Source organism: Drosophila miranda, chromosome 3, assembly GCF_003369915.1.
Source record: "Drosophila miranda strain MSH22 chromosome 3, D.miranda_PacBio2.1, whole genome shotgun sequence".
NCBI classification, from domain to species: Eukaryota; Metazoa; Arthropoda; class Insecta; order Diptera; family Drosophilidae; genus Drosophila; species Drosophila miranda.
In genome coordinates, this window is record NC_046676.1 from 20,304,696 (window position 1) to 20,326,961 (window position 22,266).

At 45.6% G+C, this 22,266-nt stretch overlaps 2 protein-coding genes across 12 annotated transcripts; both read left to right on the top strand.

Moving 5' to 3' along the window:
• Nucleotides 1–93: 93 nt before the first annotated feature.
• Nucleotides 94–8,686, top strand: LOC108159167 (glutaminase kidney isoform, mitochondrial). 8 transcript variants are annotated; one of them, XM_017292194.2, is made up of 7 exons: nucleotides 120–635; nucleotides 3,271–3,371; nucleotides 5,683–5,712; nucleotides 6,473–6,712; nucleotides 6,785–7,158; nucleotides 7,218–8,245; nucleotides 8,327–8,686. In XM_017292194.2, exons 1-7 carry the CDS (start codon nucleotides 399–401, stop codon nucleotides 8,474–8,476), a joined length of 2,160 nt encoding a protein of 719 aa, XP_017147683.1. In that variant the 5' UTR covers nucleotides 120–398; the 3' UTR covers nucleotides 8,477–8,686. The 8 variants fall into 8 exon arrangements, with proteins under 8 accessions (XP_033246429.1, XP_017147683.1, XP_017147685.1 ...); XM_017292196.2 differs by lacking the exon at nucleotides 5,683–5,712 and having other exon boundaries at nucleotides 121–635; XM_017292193.2 differs by lacking the exons at nucleotides 120–635; nucleotides 3,271–3,371 and adding an exon at nucleotides 4,173–4,603.
• A 597-nt stretch (nucleotides 8,687–9,283) lies between these two features.
• Nucleotides 9,284–19,787, top strand: LOC108159169 (probable ascorbate-specific transmembrane electron transporter 1). Of its 4 annotated transcripts, none has more exons than XM_017292201.2 (6): nucleotides 9,284–9,640; nucleotides 11,270–11,438; nucleotides 18,128–18,351; nucleotides 18,434–18,656; nucleotides 18,733–18,897; nucleotides 18,976–19,787. In XM_017292201.2, the coding sequence occupies exons 2-6, from the start codon at nucleotides 11,317–11,319 to the stop codon at nucleotides 19,115–19,117; spliced, it is 876 nt and encodes a 291-aa protein (XP_017147690.1). In that variant the 5' UTR covers nucleotides 9,284–9,640; nucleotides 11,270–11,316; the 3' UTR covers nucleotides 19,118–19,787. The 4 variants fall into 4 exon arrangements, with proteins under 4 accessions (XP_017147690.1, XP_017147692.1, XP_017147693.1 ...); XM_017292203.2 differs by lacking the exons at nucleotides 9,284–9,640; nucleotides 11,270–11,438 and adding exons at nucleotides 13,708–13,796; nucleotides 14,371–14,634; XM_033391617.1 differs by lacking the exons at nucleotides 9,284–9,640; nucleotides 11,270–11,438 and adding exons at nucleotides 17,478–17,493; nucleotides 17,963–18,052.
• The last annotated feature ends 2,479 nt before the right edge of the window (nucleotides 19,788–22,266 follow it).

Consider the following 22,266-nt stretch of genomic DNA (forward strand, 5'->3'; position numbering starts at 1 on the left):
CTCGCTGGAAATGCCACCCATGCCGTGTATCTCTCTTGTTGGTGGCTCTTGTTCCCGGTTAGAGTTCTCTCTTTTCCGCTTGCCCACAGCCCAAAGAAGTGGCTACCTCTGCTGCCGCTGTCGCTGCTTCTGCTGTTGCCGGTGGCAGCAGCAGACTGAGGCTGATTATAAGTTTTTTCTGCCAACTGCCGCTGTTGCTGTTTGGCTTTTTAGTACCTTTCGAGTCGCCCAAAGAGAAAGAACGCATGTGCAGAAGCGGACACGCACAGAGCATAGCAGATTAGCCAGAATTACGCGTTCGAAAGGTTTATAGACTCCAGCCACGCCACCGTTGAGGCTGACTGACTTGGCATTGAGAAAGTGCATACAAAACAGAGGAATAATAAGTGCTTGTGATAATGTTCAAAGGTGTTCCCGCTCTAGCAAGCCAGAATCTTCGCTTCCTGAGGAGCCACACGGAGCAGGCAGCCACCGCTGGCCTGGGCCTGGGCCTGGCGAAACGCTCAAAGGCATCGTCTGTGGAACTGGCCGCGGCAGATCCGACTGATGTCCACTCTCCTGGGGAGTCGAACCTGCTGAATCGCGTCAAGTTTGGCCATACGGGCCAGCAGGTGAAGCAGAAAATAACTACTGAGGTGAGTCCGAGGTGTGAGCGAACGGCACAGCTGACCAGAAAATCCAGGGGATGATGCAAGTGTCTCGTCTCGCACATTTGGGACAGGCCATGAATCGCGTTCCTATTGATTTTTACATGTGATAGCTCGAGTGAATCTGCACCGCACCACAATCAAATCCCAAGAATCCCCTGGGTGCGCACTTTCCCAGCAGAAAAGCAAACAATTTGCACACATCTGAAAATAGATTTTTGGAAATTCAACAAGAATACAGTACGGTTTGGTTCGCCAGAAATCGCCCAGATTTATTACGAGCATGCCATGGACTCTGCTCTGGCCTGGAAGTTCTTTCATTACGAAAAGTCTGACAACGTCGTATTCCTGGTAGCCGGCAATAAAGATAGCGCCCTGTCGCCGGGATTTAGTTTAATTAGATAACCGTGAACCACACACCGCACCGTGATTGGCGCAATCCCTCCGCTAGATAAAAAGCCCAGCCCATTCACCCGCACTCCCACAGTGATAGCTTTTTGTATCTCTTGGTATCTTATCACATGAGTACCAGACGGTCTGGACAAAAAAATTGTGAAATTATCGTGACGATTTTTGTTTAGGCGCTAATCAGGTGCAAATCAAGTGACACACAGAGACTACTGGTCCTTCCTTCCTTCTCGATTCATTCATTCATTCAGCAACCAGTTCTCTCTCACATGTGGAGCACTAAACAGTTTGGAGTTGTCAACAGAGCAATTAAAATGTCAGACGCCAGACGGCGGGCCGGCCCCAGACGCTGACCGAGACATTGAAACTGATTGGGAATAATCGTGGTCGCAGGAAATCTGCTCTAAATTATTCTTTCACGCTCGTAATCGAAAATCTTTGGTACACGCCACATGAATCACTTATTCCATTCCCCCACAAAATCTGAGCAGGTCAAAATCACGCGAAAGTGTCACCCAAAAATAATTTGAATAAACATGAGCGTAGCATAGCAACCGAACTTTAGAATATTCGGACTTTAGAATACCTGCTGGTCGGAATTATCTGTTGTACTCTTCGGGCAAAATGATATTGAGAAGCAGCAGGTGCAACAACTACATTCACAATGACAGGATAAGACGTGAAACAAATGCCTAAAAAAACTGAGATATATTATACGTTTTCTGGCTGTAAAACCTATACGATTGGGATAATTTCCGGTAGATCGGCTTATAAAAGCTAAAGCCAAACCCCTGCCAAATGAGATACAAGTATAAAATATATATAATAAAGATTACTGGGTATACCATAAACCATATGACCGCTCACAGTCCCATCGCTAGCCTCTCACGAGCGGACGCCGAAATGGTTTTGTGGTTGTTTCGACGTGTCGTTGCCATGGAAGAAATGAACACACACATCGAAACGCACATATTATTTAGAATTTTTCGCGTACGTATGTGTGTATGTATATATTAAATATTCAGCTGACACAACAACAAAGAACCAAGCCCCTTCACCACTCACATGTGGTTTCTTTTAATGAGAGCAAAGCTTTGGACGAATAATTTCTCAAATTTTCCCAAAATTTCCTCTCTCTTGTTTGTCTCTTTTGGCGCCTGAGCACTTCCGTGCAAATTATGCGTCAAATACATATGTATTTCGTCAACCGTCAACGAATTTCATATGGAAAGGTGTCAGTCAGGTACATACGTCCCACGCTAAGGTGCCGCCGGGCATCCTCATCTGTCTCTGGGTTCTCTGGTTCTGGTTGAAGCACTTGACAAAAACTTGTTTGCAAAATTCTGTATTATACTCGTATTTGTTATATTTATATACTGCATTTGCTGTATTTTTTGTTATGGCAGATATTCGTGTTCACATGACTTTCTTTTCGATCAATATGTATTTAATAAAATTCACATAGCAAGTGCGAAAACAGCTGAACATCAAGAAACGATTTAGCATGCGAATAATGCTGGAAATACCCTTTTGGGGTTTTGACAGAATCTGAAAGAATCATCTCTATTGGGACTAGAAAGCATAGCAATGGAAGGTTGATTTAATTTATATTTATATCGAAAAGAAAAAAAATTGGAATCAATTTAATCAACGAATTGCCCCTAAGAAGTCGAAGAAGCGGAAGCGTCGTCTGTTTCGCTGATGTCATACGGCTTTTGGGTTGGGTAAGCCAATAGCATTAGTAGGAAGTATTTAGTTGCGAATAAAATATTGACCAACATAATTAAAGTGTAGTTAAAGCACTTGGCTAGTAGGCCTGGAACTTTAACTAAACAAATTATCAAATAAATTAAATGTAAAGCTGCGAAGTAAGCAGTTAAGGAAATCTATGAGGACGGCAAGGAAATATGCGTATGATATGCTCTAAAGGTGTCCTTGCAAGAAGTTTTATTACAATTGCACAAGCAAAGGTACTTGGCATATAATCCGACACTATATAAGGTTCTGGCTTATGAGGTCTTTCCCGTATTCTCTGCCCGACTTAGTAGAGGAGTACATTAAAAATTGGACCTAAATATGTTTGTACGTGTCGTATAATTCGCAATAGCTAGGAGTACGTGACTCGGGGACATTCCTTTTCCTACCCCGAACCGAACCGAAACACACCTAAACCCAAATGAAATGTGAAGTAATATATTGTCTTTTTGGTTTTCAGAAGAAACTGCGCGCTCCGCCGCTTATGAATCTGGTGTTTGCCAACCGCAAGCTATCCTTCTACGACCCCAGCTCCGGACGCAACGAGGAGAATGCGAAACTGTAAGTAATCAGCCGCTTCGAGTGCATCACTTGCCACTTATCACACCACCACACCTGCTACACCTGCCACACTCCACGCCAAAGCACCCTGCCGAATGCATTCACTCAGTAACGGTTAGAATCGCAAAATATTTGCATCACTCATTCGCACTTGCTCTGCTCTGGTTGCTGGTTGCTGGCTGCTCTGGGCTGCTCTGGGCTGTTGTTCCTTCTCCTACTCCTGTCCATGCCACGTGGCTCAAATGAGTTGCGTCCACAGACAGTCGGAGCTAGCGATTCTGGGGTACCAGGCCGGATACCACAGCCCCCTAGTCGGTTGCCATTTATAGAACACACTGCAATTTGCATTGCTATTCATAGATGGCCAAATATTGTTTTGAAAACTGCAGCCAAAACAGTTTACAGACTCAATTAGCAGCAAGAGCAAAAGTCCAAAGAAATGCCCCCTGTTGTGCAATAATATGTTTTGATTGCATTTCGTAATTATTTTGTGGGAATCTCTGCAGGCACGCGTAGGTTCTCGTACTTTTTGGAGGTGCCTTGCCCTTTGTTTAATGTAGAATATTCGGGGATAGTTACGAGAGCAGAGCTCCGAATCTGGCGCGCTAATTGCCGGCAATCTCGTGCGCATAAAAATAAATTAACATACGTTTATTAAACGAAGATAAAAATCGAAATTCGCTCAACTCTTTGGCATCCATGTGTATGTATCATATGTATCATGTTGGTGTAGACTTTGGCGTTGCCCGAACTATAAAACCATTGCCCGGTCGCCGGTCGCGCTCATTTCGTGAGTGACGGGCCACAAGTTTGTACAGAGAGCAGGAATCGAATCGTCGTATCCGAACGGACAACACAGACACACAGATGAGCATGGGCGATCGCAGTTGGAGCCTGTTGCAGTATGCAACGGAGCAGGCGCCAATCCCGATGGACGGCTACACCGCCGAGGAGGCGGCCCAGTTCAAGGACGTCATCCGTCAGAGAATAGTGGATGATCTTAAGTCGATGACTGGCGAGGAGCTGATCGAACTGGTCAAGGAGAACGCCGCCAAAGTGGTGGAGGAAAAGGCAGAGACACAGGCGGCTTCCCCGACTCCCGTTGATGGGGCGAAACGCATCCAGGACGATGCGGATCTGATCGATGCGGGCATCATAGCCGAAATGGTGGCCGGACTGTGCACCAAGAGCCAAAAGGAGACCTTTGTCAAGGTGATAACGAAGTATATCAGGTAAATGTGACTCACCTGAGACGTGCCCACCACCAGCACCATCGCCACCGTCATCTTTGGGCCTTATCAGCTAGACGGAGGCGTCTCAAAGGTTCCTCTGCGTCATGTCCTCTTATCGTTCCGGCGTGCCCATAGACTCGTACCATGCGTGTGTACACACATAGTGGGGCAGACAAACCCTAGAGCCATTATAATGCCATAAATGCTATAAAACACACATCTATATGTAGGCAAAAATGTCTATATCTATATCTATACAGATATAGAAAAAGGAGTTAATTAATTTATTTTATTGGCAATAACATGATTTAGAAATTAGCACCTCGCTGCTCGCTCGACTCTATGTGGTGTGCCCCCTGCTCTGTTCCAACCTCCTGCTCCCTTGCACCGCCTCTTCATCTAAGTGCTCTACAGACCCAACAAAAGTCACACATTTCGATAATGTATAAAATGCCGGCGCGATTACAGTTGTTCCCATTAAACTTGCAACAGTTCAGCGCTCGAGTCAAGGCGAAGCGGGTTCCAGCGATCCACAGATCCACAAAAAGATAGCTACTCTCCAGATACGTAATAACAGGTATACGGCAGCATGGTGAAGAGCAAGGAAGTGGCTGAAGTGCTCCAGGAGCTGAAGCGCCAGAGCGAGGACGGGGAGGCCAGCAAGGAGCGCGAGGAGACGTACAGGCGTGGCAAAGAGCAGGAAACCACAGAGACGGCGGCCATCATCGAAGAGATTATCGAGGGCATCTCCCTGCAGAATCGTCGCGGCACAATTGTCCGTACAATTTCCGCCATAATAAGGTAAAAATAGAGGCGGCACCGAGGACAGAGCCAGGGCCAGAACAAGAGCACGAGCAGGGACGCGAAAGGTTGTAATTTATGTACATAGTTGTCGAGTGGATCATAAAAATAGATTGTGCAAGCAAAAACACACACCCCACCCACCAATCTCCAACACACCCCCTGACACGAACAATCGAAAATTGCGTTGATTGACGCTCATTACAAACATATGGAAATCTATTCTATCTGTATCTCTATAACGATTACACTCTGATCATCCTGTTTCATTTTTTTAGCAATCAGCGACGCCACTATTCGATGCGGCCGTGAGTAATCAAGTTTATTGCGCTCCTCCTCCTCCTTCCCCTCCTCCTTCACTCTAGTATTTGACTTAGATTTGGCTCCATCCCATCCCGTGCGATCCTCCCAGTCAAAGCCCTGACCCCGACGCTCGCTCAATCAAGCGCAACTCGCCCAAATTGAAGTTGATTGAAAGTCTGCAGAAAATATTAATTTCCATGAATTGATAGTTCCAAAAATTTATCAATTACCCATGACAAAAACATTGGCAAAAATCTATAAATACTCCCTACTGGATTCGTGCAGTTTTCGACCAGACCAGCACGTTGCTGCAATGGATGTCTGTCTGTGGGAAAATTAGCACCTGGCTTCCAGCGCCACAGCAGATTGAATACCTGCTCCCATGCCTTAATGGTAGAGATTGAATCTGATGTTGTCCCTAAACGCAGACTCGTAGGGTATATGCATCGGTTTGTCTGTGTCTAGGAATACCCCAGAACCCAGTGATTTTTAATCGAATCCAAAGTATTGGGTATCTTAAAGTCGGATTCCTCGACTATAGTCATCTTTTCGGTTTTTTTTTGTGCTGGAATTTTACTTTGCTTTTCGACATACGCATGCTAAAAGTCAGAGATCCGTGGTCGCCCGTGTGTGGGGAGGGTTCGAACCTCAATTAGCAGGTGCCCTAAAATTCAATTGCTTTGTGGTTTGCACAGCTTGGCGGGGGAAACCATTCCGCTAATTGTCTAACTGTTAACCGACTCTGTCCTCTCTCCATCCCCACAGCCATCGGGAGCAGGAGCAGCGCAATGCCGAGGATGTGCTGTTCGATATGTTTGCCAGCGAGGAGACCGGCCTGATCTCGATGGGCAAGTTCCTGAACGGACTGAAGACCACCGGCATCAGGCGGAATGATCCACGGGTGCGCGAGCTGATGGACAACCTCAAGAAGGTACACAAGCTGAACAACTACGAGACGGGATCCTCGGCCGAGACGCAGCACCTTAACCGGGAGACCTTTAAGGCGTAAGTAGATTCACAGTGCCCTTGAAGGAGCTCTCGAGAACTGATCCACTGACTAATCTTTGTTGTCCGCAGCGTGGTGGCTCCCAATATCGTACTGATTGCGAAGGCATTCCGACAGCAGTTCATCATCCCCGACTTCTCGAGCTTCATCAAGGACATCGAGGAGATCTACTGTCGCTGCAAGACCAACACCCTGGGCAAAATCGCTGACTACATTCCGCAGCTGACTCGCTACTGTCCCGAATCGTGGGGCGTGAGCATCTGCACCGTCGACGGACAGCGCTTCTCCATCGGCGATGTGGAGGAACCGTTCACATTGCAAAGTTGCAGTAAACCGCTTACCTATGCCATCGCCCTGGAGAAGCTCGGTCCGAAGGTGGTGCACTCTTACGTGGGACAGGAGCCCAGCGGCAGGAACTTTAATGAGCTGGTCTTGGACCAGAACAGTAAGTGGCACTCCTTGTGGAGAACGCTCTCAAGCTAAACTAATTGTTTCCATCTACAGAGAAGCCACACAATCCCATGATCAATGCCGGTGCCATCCTTACCTGCTCCCTAATGAACGCACTGGTCAAGCCTGACATGACCTCGGCCGAGATCTTCGACTACACCATGTCCTGGTTCAAGCGCTTGTCCGGCGGAGAGTACATCGGCTTCAACAATGCCGTGTTCCTCTCGGAGCGAGAGGCTGCTGACCGCAACTATGCCCTCGGCTTCTATATGCGGGAGAACAAGTGCTTCCCCAAGCGGACCAACCTGAAGGAGGTGATGGACTACTATTTCCAGTGCTGCGCCATGGAGACCAACTGCGAGGCGATGTCCGTGATTGCAGCCAGCATGGCCAACGGCGGCATCTGCCCCACCACCGAGGAGAAGGTTTTCCGGCCAGAGGTCATCCGCGATGTGCTTTCGATCATGCACTCCTGCGGCACGTACGACTACTCGGGCCAGTTTGCCTTCAAGGTGGGCCTGCCGGCCAAGTCTGGCGTCAGCGGTGGCATGATGCTGGTCATACCCAACGTAATGGGCATCTTCGCCTGGTCGCCGCCACTCGACGACTTGGGAAACACAGTGCGGGGCGTGCAGTTCTGCGAGGAGCTGGTCAACATGTTCAACTTCCATCGCTACGACAACCTGAAGCATCTGTCCAACAAGAAGGATCCGCGCAAGCACCGCTACGAGACCAAGGGCCTGTCCATTGTCAACCTACTCTTTTCGGCGGCCAGCGGCGATGTAACGGCTCTGCGCCGGCACCGACTGTCCGGCATGGACATCACCCTGGCAGACTACGACGGACGCACCGCCCTGCACTTAGCCTCCTCGGAGGGCCACCTGGAGTGCGTCAAGTTCCTGCTGGAGCAGTGCCACGTGCCGCACAACCCCAAGGATCGGTGGGGCAACCTGCCCGTCGATGAGGCCGAGAACTTTGGCCACTCGGACGTGGTCGAGTACCTCAAGTCCTGGGCCGAGAAGACTGTTGCAGCCCCAGAGTGCACACCGGAGGCGGTGACCACCAAAACCGAGGCGGATGAGGTCAGTTCAGTTCAAAGAGTGACGGCAGCGATGCCCCCGAAGCCAACTCAAGATATAACCACTTGCAATCAAACATTTCAGGAACTGTGCAGCACCAGCGATCTCGATCGCAGTCCCAACACCAGCCCAATTCCCACAGAGTCTGGATCGGGCCTCTCCAGCCCGGCGCCCTCGGAGACGGGCAGTACAGTGAGCATCGCCAGCGATGACAAGACCAAGCCGGGTCTCTAGGCAGCCAGAGATCGTCCGGTGCCCACCGGATACCCGTAGAATCTCTCCTTCGCTCTCGATTGCCTGTGTCTAAATTATTCGCACAACCATTTAGTTTTTACGAAGACTTAGCTTAGAGCCCTAGAGCTCCCGTATCAGCTCGCCCGCCAGTCGAAGAGGGGCGCTGATCGCCTACTTTAATTGTTAATAAACCAAACATCCCACTAGAGATCCCCATGCAATGCTTCCTAGCAGACCCACTTTGGCTCCCTCGATCAGGATCGGGTGCTTTAGCGGCATTTGTACTTACAGTCATAGTGTACTTAGGTAGCCACACACATCTATTCCAGAATATCCATCTGAAACAATGACAATAACAAATATTTATATATTTACTAACCGATGTCGGGGTCTGCGACCTTGTATTACCGTACGCTATAGTCAATTGATGTTTCTAAGTGTGTTGTTTGCATATTTATGTATTATTCTGTTCTGATAAATCAAGCTTACAAATACAATTTGAACATATAGTTATAGTTCACAAAACAGACATCTTAATATAATATATTTTCTCTATTCTTTCCACATGTCACTCGATTTATACATACATCAATCTTTACATCCTACATCCTATCTATGTACATGCGAGTACGAGTATGTATATTCTACATTACATTCGTTTGCTTTGCAGCGAAAGATACGAAAGTACACGAAGCTGAGCCATTCGGCTGTTGGGGGCTCCATATGACTCCCTTCCCTCCCCCACCCTCCCCACCATCTAGCTACCGGCCAATTCCAATTTTCGATTCGAATTCAGTTCGTTCACAGCATTCGTCGAGCACGGACCTGGGAGAGTGCGTGCGTTTGTGTGTCTTGACTGCTTGTTTCTGTTTTTTTTTGGAGTTTCCATCACGGATTCATCAGTAACGCCGCCATCGCCGCCGGTCCGGTAATGTGCATCTGCGTTTCGTTCGCTCGTCTCTGTGCAGATGAATTAATTGCTGAAAATATTTAGAGGCAAATATTCATTGGAGCGACCACAAATCCAATTACACTTAACCATATTCATATTCATATTCATTATTCGTGGAGTGTTTTTGTGTATAATTACTTAATTGAGCATCGCGTTAAACAGATCCCAGAAAGAGAAAAGGATTTCCACTCCACAAGCCATTATATCTTGGGGTAGGTTGTGTCTTGGCCCGGCATAGAGTGACAACAGCAACAAAAACAAAAGCAGCAGCAGCGGTTGCTGGCAGTGGCAGTGGCAGCATCGTCTATAGATGCTCCACTTCCGGTTCCGCCTGTCTACTATGACTATGTGTGTGTGTGTGTGTGTGTGTGTGTGTGTAAGGGTTTTCGAATGGAAGTGAATAAGCCACCGAATTCTACAGAACCAAATCGGATTATTCATTTTGTTGCCACAAAAAGGATGTCTATTGTGGCTGCATTTTCCACTTTCTATCCTCTATCTCTTTTTTTTCTCTCGTCAGAGAATGCCCCCAAAATTGACAAACTCGGCACATTTTGGTGCATATCCGGGGCATTCCACATTCGGGGATTGTTCTTTTGTGAGTGGATTTTTGGCCGCCCGTCTTGTTTGTTTGTTTCCCTCACATCGAGGCAGAAACAGAGGCAGGGGCAGATACGGGCAGCTATGGAATTGCATAATGTCCAGTTTCCTCTTCAGAACGCAGCTCAAGCGATATCATCGAAATGGGAATGAGAAAGAGAATTGGGTCTCCAGAAGTGCAGGTCTCTGAAAATTGAACTCATTTACAAAGAGGGAGACAGAGTCGCACTCTAATCGGGGAGCCAATCAAACCAAATGGAGCACTCACACAGCACCCCCGCAGCTATTCTCCTGACAATAATTGTCAGACCATATCTGCTAATAATAGTGCGAGACACAAATCGGCAAGGAATGCAAATAACTTTGCATGGGGTGGGGATTGGGGCTGGGGTTGGGGTGGGAGTGGGTCAGTCGATTCAATCAGTCCATCCGTGGGAAATGGACACATGTCGGGGGACATTGTAATGCAAACAAGTCAAAGGAATCCAGTGGAGGGCGGTGGTTAAAGGAAGTTGGCTTCGGCATCAACATTTGCTATTCATTCATGTGTCCATCAAGTGTCTACCCATTAGGTTCAATGAACTGCCAAGAAGTAGATCGTCCAGTAATCATTGATTGGGGGAGTAGAGGGAGTGGGCCACACTCGATGAGGACCACCGGAAATTGGCGCTCTCCGTAGAACCCAATCGGACGTGTGATGAGCCAATTTCAGACACAGCAGCAGAACACCAGAACAGCCAAAGAACAGCCAGAACTGAAACCAAGTCAAGTGCATTGCCCTGCTGCTCTGGCCGGGGCTCAGCTCCTGTTGACGCTGCACTTTTGCCACCTTACGCGGCGTGAGTGGAGTGGCCAAAAATAAAAACCAATTCCCGGCCTCAGCATGAATGTTGTGCATGGCTGGCTGGGAGGAGGGGCCTGCTCATTATGCACCATTCCAATTGTGGCCAAGGAATGGGGGGGGAGTGGGGAGCAGAGTTCGCACCAAAAGCCCATTCATACGTAATGAAAACTGGCATCTGGCGGCGCCGCAATTCATCGCCAGATTGTGGCGGTAGGGAAATGCGGAAGAGTTCTCCTTGCTGCACGGGCAGGCACAGCCCCAGCCACAGACACAGATGGGTGGGAGGATGCGGATATAGCTGTGCTGCAGTTTGCTTGTTGTTCTCTCTATAAATATACCGCACATGAAACATATTTACTCGTATAAAACCACACACATATCTCTCAACTCCTCGCAGCCAGAACAGTAACAGGAACAGAAACCATCAAAATTGATTGCTTTAACATGGACACGAATTCGGTGAGTCCCCTGCCACCGCTGGAGGCACCATTGGCCGTGTTGGACAGCGAGAAGACACCGCCGGGAACCCCGAACGGCATTGAGATGCCTCCACCGCCAGACGAGAAGTAAGTCCCCCAGATTCCAAATCAATCCCTTTGGCCCCTGTACATTGTCTCGAGCATCATCAACCAATCAACACATAATTCACAGCTTCCCAAAACATTTGTGCATAAATATTTAAGCAAATTGTGTCACTTATAGAACAACACACATTTTCAGACAGACAGAGACACAGACAGAGACAAAACCCACAAATGGCCCCAGAGAGCAGAGCAATCTAGCCGGCAATTGGCTCTGCCGCTCAGCTGGCAGCTGGGTTTTGTATATGTGTTTGTATTTGTCCACTGACTAAGACTCGACTCAAACTCAGTACCAGTCTTATATGCGTACCGGGCCTCGTTAAAGCCGCCTGGCCGTTAATCGATTCTAATGGCACCACGCGGCGTATGTGTAACATTTACATTGAATGGGATCGGGGCACGTTAGCATTACGCTTTGCCCAGAAAGACTAAGGCTAATTAACAACAACAGCAGAAACAGAAACAACAACAACTGTCGACGCCTACACACCCTTTGGCTTGGACGTCGGAAGGTGTACGCCGCTGGTTGGTATTTTTACGCGCCAATTTCCTAATTCACGTATCTTTGAAAGTCGTAAATTTTATTTTAATGCGACCTCGCTCGCAAATCACACAAAACTCGGGCACATCCTTTCTCCCACACACAAACGCACACACAAACGCGCCCCAGCCCACAGAGATACTCACTCACACACATTCAACAGTTGATCGCGTGTGCGCGTACAGTTGCCTCTGGTAGTAAACATACCCATCCTCCCCTTCCATCCCGCCCCTTCCAGTGTCCTTGTCCAATTTGTGGGCACGCAGCGACCACCAGTGTGCTCCTCTACCAGCTCAAGTAATTACGGACATATTTTCCAGACGAACGGACATCTGTCCCGTGTCCTTAGAGTTGGCTTCAACCTTTTCGCCGCCTTCCTTCTTCTGGCACATTTTCATTCCGTTTTCATTTGCTTTTCATTTGGTTTTCATTTGATTTTAAGTAATTTTTTGGGCGCGCTCCCACACGAAAAACCACTAGCCGTTCGCTCCAAGGAGTTATAGCCATTCCGCTTACCCGACCTCGAGTAATGACCGAGCTCCAAAGCAGGGAGTGTTTGCAGTCGGTCCTTGGCCCTCCCACCCTTAAGTGCTGACTGACCCACTGAAGCACTGTTCTTGTGCGGCTGGCTCCTTCGCCACGAATTCGGGGAAGCCTCCTTTCCATAAATATTTGATTGGTTCGCAGACTGCTGCCAGGTGTTTTGATTGATACGAGTATTCATGCTTACTGAGCCACATTCACCCATTTATTTATAGACCCTAAGGCACTCCACTCCGTTATATTGACATACAGGTGTCCCATTAATTAGGTTCCGAATGGAAATTCAAGCAATGGATGCGTGTGCACCTACTTCTGTTTGTCCACTTTAATTCATATTATCTGTGTATTTCGTATCTGATGGCTTTGTTCTTGACTTAGAATATGTCTGCTGAGTCTCTTGCCTATCTTTTATCTTTATAATATTTATCTTAGCAATAGAAGCTGTTTCAGCAATAATCTTTAAAGTCAAAATTGTATAATGCAAGGCCGTGCTTTAGGTATGATAGGTAGATAACATTCAAGTACATTTCCGATGGTTATATCCGACTGGGAAGACCTTGAAAGATTGTCTTAACGCTCAGAATATTTGGCATTAAGAATAATTTTTCAAAATAAATCAATCGTTGTTACGTTATATCTACACCACATCTACATTTCTTTGTGGCGACATCTAGACTCAAAGTTTTTCACATTGAAAATCTTCCGATTTTCTAAATTTTACATGTGCTCAACGGCTATTTTTTGTTAATAATTTGTTGTATTTTAAACAAACCAGTATTCAATCCAAATAAGGCCAAATAAGCCTTCTAATAACGATCTCTCGAGCTTTTTACATGAATTATATGTGCGTGGTTCGTGTCCCCACTACACGCGACCGATCTTTGTATGAAATATCCTAACGCGTTGCTGCGCGTCGCCTTCAACGATTTGGCAGCACGTATTAAATTTCATTTTCATCGGTATATAGAAATCCAATAGAAGCAAGTATTTTGAGTAGGTCAGTTAAGTAGAAAATTGATTCAATAATCGGATAAAATTATGTGGGCATGGCTAAATGTTTTACCTAGCTAATATTATTCGACGGAATGTCAAAATTGAACAATAGAAAAATGAGACGGTATATTTTGGTATATTTCTGATGGTCGGACGGTATTTTTTAACCATAAATCCGCGGTCACACTGGTCTTGACTCGATCGCCGCCGTTATATCTGTTGTTTCCGTTGATCGTGGGTATTTGAATAACGTGTTGGTGCTTGTGGTGTGTTTCTCGCTCTTAACAAAAGGAGCAGCATAAACAAAAAAAGAACCGAAACGGACAATATTATAATTAAATCGTTTTGTTTATACTCATGCTGAGTGTTCTGTGTGTGTGGTGTGCCACTTTTACCAACTTTAGATGCTTACAACTGTGTATTACACGGATCTCTAGCTTTCTTTGGCTGTGCTGTGAAATGTAGAGTTTTTTCGGTGCTTTTTATACGAGAAAAGAATCGAAATTTGCAACTCAAGAAATCGCATTAATTGAAAACGCTGCGTGTGAACTTTTCGGCCCCGCATAAACACATGAATAGATAACGAATCTGCCACTGTATGGGATCGTTTATTGCCCCCCAGAGAACCCTCGAATCGAACTGAACCGACCCGAACACTCTGTGATTGACAAATTAACGCATTCATTTTGATTAGCATCTGTATCTACTCGTATCTGTTCGATAGCTGAGGGTTCTGTTTCAATAGTTCCAGCGATTAACGATCCCACAGTCAGATGACAGTTTCGGTTGTGTCCGTCCCCCATTCGGTGTCTCGATTGTCTATAGATTGGCATTTTACAGCATTCGCGTTCGCCGAACCTCAATTGCGGAAAGCTCTACACATGAACGAACTTTAGTCGTACCGCACAGATATATAGCTAAACATCGTATATAGTAGAAGCAACAGTGACGCATCATCATCATCACATTGAGATCGCGTCTAGTGGGTGGCGGTGACAAAAACAAGAAGCGAAACCCAGCCACTAATTTCAACTAATTTCGAACACTTGGCTAAATGCGTGATCGTCACTTGGCCAAAATGCCGCGTGGAGGAACAACAACAGCGTAAGTTCTCCTCCTTCCCTCATCTTGCAACCCCCCAACCCCAATCGACTGTACCATATTTATTTAAATTAAACAATTGCGGATCGGATTAATGTTGGAAAAACACTGGCGGCGAGTAGTTTATCTGAGGATCGCATTTTTTCTCGCACTTGAGTCGTCTCTGGTTATGGCACCGCGAATTCGATTGTATCTTCAAGATACAATTTCAGACGCACATGTGTGTGTGTGTGCGGCTGCCGCCAGATCGTATGCCATGCGAGTGTATATGCAATCATGTCGCTTAATATGATCGGACACCCGCACTCCGGCGAACCGCAATTGAGCCTCCGAGACGTCGTCTCCAAACAATTGTCGGGCATTGTAAAATAACACCAGACCAGTATATACTTGCAGTATAGTGTGCGTGTGCGGAGCGCACTTCACTCTGCTCTATCGTCATAATTAACCCGCAGGATATATACATATACATATGTATACCCATCCAGCGTGTGTCTGATTTTCAGTGATGCGTGCGGCTGCGACTGCGGCAACAAATGTTTTAATTTGACTCCAGTTGCAGACTTTTAATTGCGCATTCCGCGCCGGCTCGTTATTTGTTACATCCTATGGTTTCTGTAATTGAAATGTGCCCAGGCTTCCTGGAGTGGAGTACTCTGAATACGAATCCGAATACTCCCTCCCTACTCATCATACAATACTCTGCCCGCACCGCACTCCATATTGGACAGTTAACGTTGCTCCAATTGCCGTTCGGGGAGGCGGCCTCCGGCAACATCTTTAGCGCTGCGACAGCAGTTATGGCCATAATTAGCCTTCTTTAAAGTACAGGTACGGACAGAACAGAGTATATCTGTTCTCCTCTGTTCCCCTTTTCTTTGGGCCTATGTTTTAATGGAGACGTCTTGTGGCCATGACAATTGCAGCCACAGCCACAATCACAATCACATAATCTTATCTTTTCGCGTGTGATAAGAAAACCTTAACATTTATCCAAGTTTCGGATGTTGTTTGCCAAGCTTATGATGACGGATGCCCTGCTTGCCCCTGAACTGGGGGAACTATCACTGTCCCATTCCACTTTCTGCCATTTCCACCAATCAGCGGCATGGAACGACTTTAATTGAATTTGCATCTATCAAGAGGTTGATTGGATGCCATCTTCGGCCTGCAGCCTTTATAGGGTAATCCCCTACTTTGGCTTTCCTGTGGTGTGGAGGATCTCCAAGGGGATATGCTGATTACGAATGACACATGTTACTGAGAACCGCCCACTTGTGCGCTTTCTCTGCGGCACTGTGCCTGTGCTGTGGGTGCACAGTGAGTGTCAACAGCCTCCGCTTCGCTGGATGACCCATTATCCAGAGCCATGACTGAGGTTCAGGTTCACGTTCACGTTCAGGCCCGGCTGCGGCATCGACTTCGACTCCTCACTCCCCCGGAGCAAAACAGGTGGCTGTAAAAACAAGTTTTCCATAAAGCGAAAAGCTTTTAGCGAAAATTTCTCAGACTAGCTCCCAGTTAAAAAGTGAAAGAGATATAGCAAGTACAGCAAATGCACACATGCAGTTGCATAGATACAGATACATGGACACCGGCGCGCCGATGCACACCCATTTGTGGGCCCGTCTGCTGTCTGCTTATTTTCTGCGGCAAGTGAAATGTGTGTTAAAGCAAACACACTGCTCTGCCAGTGCAACTGCTGCCCCTTTGGGCCCCTTCTCCAATGTGTTGAAAGCTAAATGCCTGCCCCAACCACAGAGTCAGCCGCAGTCGCAGCCAGAGGGGCACAGACACTGAGCTGCATGCAGGCCATGTAGGAGTACGACTACGAGTACGAGCACGAGTAGTTGTAAGCATCGTTCATTGACATCGCCATCGCCATCGAATGTGTCTGGCTTTGGCTCTCTTTCCACATAGAAGATCTTTCTCTCCCCCTGTAAGTGTGTCTGTATCTGTAGCTCTCTCGCTGTCAGTGGACTATTGTTGCATGTAAATTAGAGCATTCATTAGCACTATCACCAAATGATGCAAGTGGCACTCTAGTCACGAGACTGGACTGGGAAAGTGAGAGTGGAGTGTGACTGCAACTGCGAGTGATAATGGTTTATAATAGTTTTCCCATTTGCTTCGCTTTTGCTTTCATTATCGCAGTACTGTGAGGGGTAGGGGCAGGGACAGTTGCAGCGGCGCGACGCACTATTAATTTAAATAATCATTTTGTTTGCTTTCGTTTCGCATGGCATTGCAATGCATTTCACTTGACGCCTGTCCGTCCGTCTGTCCACTTCAATTGCACTGGGCCTGGCCAAGAGCTGCACTTGGGAATGGAATGATTAAGCGCCTCGTTGGCAGCCAGCAATGCGCCTAATTACCCCATTCACCCCAGCCTCTGGTTGCCAGCCCATAATCCAGTTTGTCTGTTGGCTGTTTACTTTGAACAGATGGCCCGCGGATTGGCTGGGCCTGGGTATTCATTGTGGCAGCTCCTTAACACACTCGTACATATCCGTTGGCTGTGGGGGGGAGACACTTCTCACAGAGCAATGTCCCAGTGCACAATGCTGATGATGGATATGTTTCGGTGATGATATCATTCTACCCAGCATCAGTGCTCCATCGGAATTGGATGTCATACGATCACACGACAAGTGATGAAATGAATACTCATACGCCCGGCCACAATTGAATTGAAACCATCAACTTTTGACTCCATTCCACTTTGTGCCTCCAGTGGGGAGGGGGAAGAGGAAACACTTCCCCAGCTGTCAAACAGAATTAATCAGGAAATTATACTCTCACACTTATATAGCTCCCAATGGGAAAAAAAATTGTACAAACTGTGGTCTCTTTTTAAGAAAGGTGAAAAAGCAAGTACAAATACAATCATCTCTCTCTCTTTCTCCAGAGTAGCCACAACACAGAGCTGTCTGCAGTCCGAGGGAGGAAAGATCACAAACAATCTGGGGTAGTTTCAAAAGGAAATGGGAAATTTACTTAGCAAATTAGATAATTGCAAACTTTCTTAAACTCAGTGCTGTGATTCCACTTGAGGGTCTGACTGGGCTGTTGTGCATCAATTAAACCGATTAGCAGCACATTCAACCCGCAATCAGTTCAACTAAATCTCAAGAGATTGAGAGAGTCAAGTAGAATTTCCATAATTTCAAGCCCAGACACAGAAACATCACAAATTATGCTATAATGAGGGAGAAACAGAACCATTTACATGTCTTTGGGGCTGGAAGAGCTCTGTGTTGGGCAACTCTCAATGGGGAACCAAATCTAAGCATATATGATATATATAATGTAACCCCTCCTCCACGAAAAGGAGCCCCAGCAAAATGAAAACCATTGACAAACCCTTTTTCGATGGGCTGAACAGAATGCTCTTCAATCGAACCCGTACTGCGAAGAATGAGTAACTGAATTTAAATTGGAATTGAAAATTGACGAGTGCTTTATCATCATATCCTGCTCGAATCTCTCCTTGCAGGCGCTATGAGGAGGATCCAGACAATGCCTGGAACTGCTGCTCCTGGTGCGAGTACTTGCTGATCGTGATCCTTTCCACCATTCTGCTGGTGGGAGTCCTGGTGCTGACCCTCTTCTGGGTGATGTTCTATCGCGATGGCTTCGCCTGGTCGGAGAGCCCCAAGCAGCAGTTCAATCTGCATCCCATCCTGATGATTGCCGGTTTCGTCACTCTCTCTGGATTTTGTAAGTTATCTGCCATTGTTTACAGCTGGTTCACGATCTCAGCTCATCTCGATTGCATCTACATACTCTCGTCTCCTCACAGCCATCTTGATCTATCGCCTGTGCCGGTGCGTGAAGCATATCTATGTGAAGCTGATCCACATGTTCTTTCACGCCATTGCCATTCCGTGCATCGCCCTGGGTTTCCTCTCCGTCTTCGACTCCCACGAGGCGTTGCAAAAGGTGAACTTCTACAGCCTGCACTCTTGGCTGGGTTTCGTGACTATGGGCATGTTTGTGCTGCAGTTTGTGATCGGATTCTTCAGGTAGGTGGTGTCGTACTCCCCAAATGTCCCAATCCAGCATACTAATCACCACATTCATTGGTGATGCTTGCATTAGCTTTCTGGTGATGCTCTGCTGTGAGAACAAGACCTACAGCTGCCGCTCCGCCATGGTGCCCATACACGCCAGTCTGGGTCTGGCCAACTTCTGGCTGGCCATTGCCACATCTGTGACGGGTCTCATTGAGAAGGAGCGCGAGACGGTGGCCGAGACGAACGTCAGGTGAGTGTCTGATTGATTGTTTGTCCTTTCACCTTGGAAAATACATACCCTATCACATCTTTTCTTATCTTCTTGTAGCGCCGAAAATAAGCTCATTGAGCATTACATCACCAGTGCCATTGGCATCACTCTGATCTTCATCGGCATCATCGTCACCTTTGCGGTGCGACGGTCCAACGCTCCCGCCTCGGCCAAAGTCTACGTAACCGAACGCATTTAGGATGTCGGCTGCTCCCCAGCTGGCCCCAGCCAACCACAGCCAGTGCAGGAAGAGCGTCTCAAACGGAAAATGTATCCAAGGATTATCTGTGGTTCCGTTGTGGATTCAGAGCTTTGAACCAATGTCGTCCTATTGAAAGGCTTAGCACAAACAGATCACGCTTCTGCATACTCTTTCTAGACATACCTGTTATAACGTTTTATATGCCAAATTGAATTCCCTTCATATACATAGACTACTCTACTGCGTAAATCAAAAACTTTTCTCACCCATCCAATGGCAGTTTAAACTCCTAAGTAGATTTGTAGGTTTAGGAATCTCAAAGCAATCGCATTACCACTTGGTAGACAGTGAAAGTACCCGACCAGATCGAATCAGAACCGACCAAACGCAGGCAACAAATAATCAAAATTTAAGTGTTCAGCTGAAGTTGATCGTACATTACAATACATACATACATGATTAGCCATTTTTTTGGTACTATAGTAGAATTTTGATATAAGCCAATGTATGTATTCAGCAGATAATACAACTAATCTATGTACTATACCAGATAAAGAGTACACTTTACACATTTATTGTAGATTCATATTGTCGCATTTGATGTTTATCAGTATAAGCTGTAAACCAATTTTACAAATAAATCATACTTTCCCCAGTCCGGGGGTCTTATAATATTTTTTTTTTGTGCTGAAAAATTTGCTGAGTTTAAATTTTTGATTTTTGATTTAAACCATATAGTATATATGTAGAAATCCAATAAAAGCAATTATTGAAATTAAGCCAATCAAGTAGAAAATAGATTCATTAATCGGATAAAATTGTGTGGGCACGGCTATATAGCTGGTAATATTCGACGGAACATCAAAAACAAGGAATATGTTAAATAGAACTTGAATTCGTCAGTATATTTACGGTATATTTTTCAATTTCGGACAATGTTCCTTAGCGATTTAATCAAATGTGGAACATCGTAAATCGCAAAAATTTCTTGGGGCTGGGGTTCTTAATGTCGACTCCCAGTCTTCTGAAAACAGCTCTATTATTTGAGCCCTGTTGTCCTTTTTAAAGTATTGGTTATTTATTATTAGTTAAACCAACCTGCAATCAGCTGTTCGGTTGCAGAAGTCCCGCGGGGGTCCCGCCAGCCATCCGTAATTGGTGGAATATTTGGAAAAATTTCAATATTGTTTATTGCTTCTGTCCCGGGTACCCTGTGATTATCTATTTACGATTCAGTGGTACTTCGATAAGAAGCCACAAAAGCGAAATTAAAGCATGAATGGATTGTGCAGAAGATCGGATACCTTTATAACTATATGTTATTAGTGTTCAATCAGCGTTTAGAGTAATTAAAGCAATTTAACTCTACCATGCATAAATGAACACAGCATAAAATAACACGTTCGTGTCATTCAAATGTTATTGTGCCCTCAAGAGCAGGAACAATGCGTTGCCAGCTGATTATCTGTGCGCTTCTCGGATTATTCCTAACATTCCACATCAATATTAACGTAAATATATGGATAATACTAGTAAAGTGGACAATATTGAACCAAGTTTTCAGGATGCCGTCGTCTTCAAGTTTACAAACTTCGTCTGCGAGAGTTACAACCAATCCTGGTTCGTGTTCCACAACTATCGTCTGAAGGCCGTCAGTCGAAACAAAGTGCTCCTCAATTTGAATGCAACGGTATTACATCCGATCAACAATGCATCAGTTCATGTCAGAATTTTCAAAAAGGCCAACGGCTATAAGCCTTGGCTCGTCGATAATTACTTTGATGCCTGTCAGTATTTGAGAAAGCGGAATCACCCTGTTGCTAATATAATCTATGGGCTCTTCAAACAGTTTACTAACATGAATCACTCATGCCCCTACGTGGTAAGATTATACGTCTATGTCTAAACCATCAACTGAATACAGATTCAGTAGAATCCTGAAGATCCCTTAAAAAACAACAGTAGAAAATGTATTGTACCGATTAATCAAATATATGTATGGGCTATTCCGTGATATTTGACTGAACGCTGTATGAAACGAAAGGGAAATAGCAACGGAAATTGGGGTCTAGTTTCGGTAAAATAAAATCTGTTTAGCCGAGAACCATTTGTTATTTTTGAGCTATAATTATCAGCATTTATTGACTCATTCATGCGGCAATGCGACGCTACAGGATGCATGCTATTCGAGGTGATAAATTCGAATTTGCATCACCAGCAGCTGTTATTGCCCTTGGAGTGGCAAACGAAATCAACTGTTGGCTGAGGGACAGTTGGCATTTGCAGATCCCGCGGAGTTCCGTTTTGCGCTTAGGAGACTAATTCAGTAATCACAGGGTACCCGGGACAGAAGCAATAAACAATATTGAAATTTTTCCAAATATTCCACCAATTACGGATGGCTGGGGGGACCCCCGCGGGACTTCTGCAACCGAACAGCTGATTGCAGGTTGGTTTAACTAATAATAAATAACCAATACTTTAAAAAGGACAACAGGGCTCAAATAATAGAGAAATATTTGCGATTTACGATGTTCCACATTTGATTAAATCGCTATGGAACATTGTCCGAAATAGAAATCTTTATACCCCCGATGGCGTTGTTTCATGGAAAATAGTCGAAGAACTGTATGAAATCGATTCCAGAAATTCAACGCGACTCTGCCCAAAATTAACAACAAAGCATATACATATATCCAAATAGCTTTGAAAAAATGAAGATCAAATATGCCACTCAAGTGTTTAGCCAAAGTGTGGCTAAAAAGCTGCTCTTCGAACAATGATTAGTTCTGGAGGCTTTTAAAGTGCAAAGAAAATGCAGAAGCGACGGCTACATTTATTGAAAAAATTAATAGATTATTCGACTGTCTAAATAGTCATGTCCTCTACGATAAAAACCCATTTAGGAGTGCACTGCAAGACAAAAATCTTGTCAATGAGACCCTGTCGGATATGCGAAAATATTTTGAAGAATTTAAATATCCACAGGAAGTCTACTGCATAAAGGGTATGATTTTAACAATCAACTCCATACTTTCATTTGCCCAAAATGTTTAAAGTTTTTTATATTGCTAAGTCCAAATTAAATCAATTTTATTTAATCAGATCTCGCGGTGTTACCAACAATAATCCAACTATGTATGAAT